Here is a 4727-nt window from a genome sequence, read left to right as displayed (position 1 = left end):
TTTATCTCTAGAGCCGCATGAGGTCAGAATTCTGAACTGAAGCCAAAAGATTAGAAAGCCCCGGATAAAGTGGCTGCAGCTTTCTGCTGGGTACCAAGAATCCACAGATTATTGTAGAACTTACACTGGAGTCACCTGAAGAGTTCTCTCTGCTTTGTGGAAACCCAAAGTCTCATTGTAGATTCCTTAACTGGTTTATTGGCTGAACTTTGAATATCAGCTGTCAGTATTTATTTTAGCCCAACGTGAGTTTTGGGCCTCCACCTGCCCCCTGCATGTGCAGACTTTTGTTTTTCAAATTTAGTAATCTGGCACCAAATCAGTGTGAAAACACCAGCATGGAGAAATAGAATAGACGAGTCTAAACCAGCACCCGGAGTTTATTAATCAACATTTATGACAATCACGGATCAAACGTAACGTCGGCCCTTGTAAACCCTGAACTTTAATCAAACTCGTACATACACGCAGTATCAAAACAACACAGAGATCCTTTTTCACGAAACAAAATCTGAGCAAATGTTTCAGTGCAGCAAATAAATACACCAAAAATGAATCATTGGCATTAAAACAGTTGCTATTTGCCCAAAACAAACAGACTGTTGGCATGTTACTGGGCAGTGAGTGGGTGCAGTTTACAGACACAAACACAGGATGTGTTTTTCATTTTTAATGTAACTGCATGTTTCCCAACATCTACTGAAAGCAAACATGGTTGTTCACAGGTGCCGATAAAATTATTTCATGTTACAACGAGAAATCATCAATGAACAGAAAACAAAACTTTGATTTCATGTCCCAATTCCACCATACACGGTTTCTGAGCTGAGTCTGAGTTTGTAGTGAAGTCACACCAGCAAAGTGACTGAATCAGTGTTCAAAGTGTCGCTGTGGTTGAATCTGGCTGCAGTTTGACAAAAACCTTTGAACAAAAAGAACAACTTCATTCAGAAACCGAGTGCAGTTTCTCAGACACTCGTACCTGCTAATTAGTGCTTAGTACAGGCAGATATTAGTATTTCATTCACCAACGCTGAAGCACACTTGCTCCACAAGGCACCAACAGCACAAACACAGTCGAAAGGTCCGGTTCAGACTCAGTTAGCCGAGGTGACGCCTGTAACTCTACCCGCCTGAGAGTGAAAGCAGCAACAGCATCAAACTTTAAGCCAAATAAAAATTAAACAGACGAGTCATTAAAAATACAAACACCTTATGAAGGAGGAAACTAGTTAGCCAAAACCATGGATGCACTTGTCTGTAAGCATTTTTATTTGTGCTGTAAAGCTGGACATTTTAACATGGGAGCCTATGGGGACTGACTCATTACAGCCAGACTCTAGTGGACATTAGAGGAACTGTTACAGAACGAGTGTGTAGAGTGGATTTGAGACACTGTCTTATAAACATGCATGTAGTCGTCCTTTCATCTGCGAAGATGTTCAGATTGACTCCACTCATACGTCAATATGGTAAATATAAAGGACATAAAGATGGAAAATAAAACAGCTGGTTTTAATTTACTTTTTAAATATAACTAATTAACCATTTGACACTTTTTTGCCTGTTGGTACCTTAATATTCACCAAACAGACATCAGAGTTCATATTTTAATGTTAATTACAAATTTGATCTAAATAAATAACCTTGATGACATGCAGAAATACGAGTAAAGCAGGCATTCATTTGGTGAATTATATGAAAGTGGAAAACACGAGCTCACTGCAGCTTTAACTTGGTCCAAAACAAGAAGAAGAAGAAGAAAGGCCCTTTACATTTCAGACTCCGCTCCTCTGTGATATTTAAATCTACAACCAAAACCATCATAAATATTTGGATCCATTATTATGTGTGTTCTTCCTGGGACCAGTCTCCAACCCTCCACCGAAGCTTAATGATGATTATCTGTTTCTGCTCTCCAAACATGCCAAACTCGAGTGACTCAGTTGTCAACACATTCACTGCAGTCTTCGTTTCCTGCTCGGTAGTTGTTATTATCTGATGTTTGTGAGGTGACTAACGACGGACTGGCGTGGAGCATCCGTCAGCGCAGACACAGGACCACGGACCATGACACACAGTGTCCGTGAGCTCGTCTAGGTTCTCAGATGCAGCTTCAAAAACAGTCCAATCAGTGGAGTCAAAACAGTCCTGCAGTTCCTGCTTTGCTGCGTTAGTCCACTTCTTCACAGTTTTGACTACAGGCTTGGCACGTTTGAGTTTTTGCCTATAAACTGGAATAGTTCTGTAGACGCTCCTCACGCTTGTATTCATGTCTGTGTTTTTTTTCTTATTCCCAGATAAAGTTGTGTATGTGAGTTTGTTGGGTGTATTTTATATTATATTGCTAAAATCTCAGCAGCAAATACTGTAGCTGAATATTTCTGTAACTGGATCTTCATGTTGTTAAAGAAACAAGAACTGCCTGGAAACAAATATGTACAGGATGAGGGGGATGTGTATGGATTCTTTTTTTTTTTTTGCTCTTTCTTAGTATCTTACAACTATTAATGCTAGGACTTTTTACTGGTTTAAAAATGAAACCAAAAATCTGTTGATAGAGGAGTTATATGCTTGTCCACTTTCAAGATCACTGGTAATATCTTCAGTGGTTTCTTCTCAGTAAAAAGATAAGGAAACAGCTTCTCAGTGAAATTGTGTTCGAAGGTGTGCATGAGTGTGTTGGCATCCAGATCAAACAATGAGAGCTTCCCTCTGTCATACTCCAGCTGAACTCTGACCCTCTGCAACTTCTTTACTGACAAAAATTTATATGTATCTGCTGATGTTTGTACTATGTACTTTTCATCCTCGAAACATAATTGCCAGAAACCTGACAGTGCTTCTACCTTTCTCTCATAAGACTCATTTACAACACCAAAGGCCCAAAATCCCTCTTCTCCAACCTCAACATCCCAAATGTGAGTCCCTGAGTCGAAGCCCTCAGAGCCCAGGACAACTTTACAATAGTGACACCTCTCTGGATTATCAGGAACCTTCTGTCTCCCTCCAAGACTCGCACTGGTCAGATCTTCAGACAGGATGAGTTGTGGATGAGCTGTGTTTGGGTCAAGAATCACAGGAGTGTAGGAGACCATCTTCTCCTTCATCTTATTCCAGATGTTGTAGGTCAGGTTGCCCAGGTGTTTGGCCACATCTATCAGAGCTCCTGAGACCAGCTGTGGAGCATCCATCAGGGGGCGCTGCTTGACTCTGTTGACTGCAGCCTTGTAGTTGTGCAGAAATGAGACGTCTTCAGCTCTCAGTTGCTCCTCTGTGGCTCTGATTGTTTCTGAAAGAGTTTTTATCCCTCTACTCAGAGACTCAATCTTCTCCTCCATTTTTCTTAACTTCTGCTTTTCTTCCTGCCTCAGAGCGGCCAGCCTGGCCTTCTCTTCATTTTGTAGAAACTGCAGAAGCTTTTTAAACTCCTCCTTTATCTGCTTCTCCGTCTGCTGTGCCTGGACCTTTATATGTTTTGCTGTTTGATCAAACTTTCCTTTGACTTGTTCAAACACCTTCATTTTATCTTGTAAGGGCTTCAGGCGTTTCTGAAGCTCCTCTCTGTGATCCTGGGCGGCTTCTTCAGTTGGGTTGAATCTGTGGTCTTGGTGCGCTTTTGAATCTCGACAGACGACACACACCAGCTGCTGATGATCCAAACAGAAAAGTCTGAGTGTCTCATGGTGCAGACGGCAGAGAGGCTCAGACACTGCAGAAGGTTTTTTATCTCTCTGCAGTAAGAAAGCCTCACACAGGTTCTTTAACGCCAAGTTACGGGGCGGATCATTTGACAGGTTTATCTTCTTACAAAGTGGGCAGTTGTGTTTTAGATTCTTTCTCCACCACGTCTGCAGACAGAATCGACAGAAGCTGTGGCTGCATGACAGGATGACAGGATCTCTATAGATGTCGCGGCAGACGGGACAGGAGAGATCATTTTCCGACTGAGAAGACATTTTGTCCTGGAGTGACAACAATGAAAACAATGAGACGTCCACTCAAGAAGTTTCTTCAAACTTACTTTCCCTTCTGTAAAACTTCTTTTTGTAACATTGAATCAGCAGCATCGTGTTGAAGTGTCAGTATCCTGATATTCCCTGTATTTCAGTGTTCCCCGTATCCTTCTTGCTGTCGTTGAACGTCCTCTCTTTTCTAGCAAAGAATCTAAATATATAGTCCAGAAACTGAAAGTGTCACGGTGAATGGAATTTGACACCAGTATGAGCAATGAATGAGGAAGATGCATACTTAAAAGGGTGTGTGATTCATTTCTATATGGGGTGGAGAGAGGTGTTGTAGAAATGTCAAATAAATGGTGGTGCATGAAACCAGGTTGTCTTTATTACTTTTATTTAATTTTGTAAGAGGTTCAAAGAACAGTACAGATTATGGCAACACTTTGCATGTTTTTGGTAAAGTTATCTACCAAAGTCACAGGATGCCATTAGAACACTGAGTAATAAAAGGTAACTGATATGTCAACATCTGAAGGATTACATGAGCACAGAATATGTTAACATGAAGCATTTCATTCAGCAATAGCCTGACAAACAGAAGAAGTCTCCTGTTACAAAGGGTGCAAACAAAGAATACACACAGGCTAACAATGCTGACAAGAAATTATAGCATAAAAAAATAATTTCAAACACTAAAGCATAAATAGGGCCTAACAGTTGTGTTTTTAAAAAAGAAACACCAAAAACAAGGACCAACATAAAAAGGTC

The 4727-nt window shown here is 40.8% G+C and overlaps 1 protein-coding gene across 1 annotated transcript; it reads right to left on the bottom strand.

Moving 5' to 3' along the window:
• Positions 1-2097: 2097 nt before the first annotated feature.
• Positions 2098-4144, bottom strand: LOC113021886 (zinc-binding protein A33-like). Its single transcript, XM_026166711.1, has one exon. The coding sequence runs from the start codon at positions 3957-3959 to the stop codon at positions 2532-2534; it is 1428 nt and encodes a 475-aa protein (XP_026022496.1). The 5' UTR covers positions 3960-4144; the 3' UTR covers positions 2098-2531.
• Between the last annotated feature and the right edge of the window lie 583 nt (positions 4145-4727).

Source organism: Astatotilapia calliptera, chromosome 5 (genome assembly GCF_900246225.1).
Source record: "Astatotilapia calliptera chromosome 5, fAstCal1.2, whole genome shotgun sequence".
Classification (NCBI taxonomy): Eukaryota; Metazoa; Chordata; class Actinopteri; order Cichliformes; family Cichlidae; genus Astatotilapia; species Astatotilapia calliptera.
Note: the sequence above shows the minus strand (reverse complement) of the source record. Positions and strands in the feature narration are given on the sequence as shown.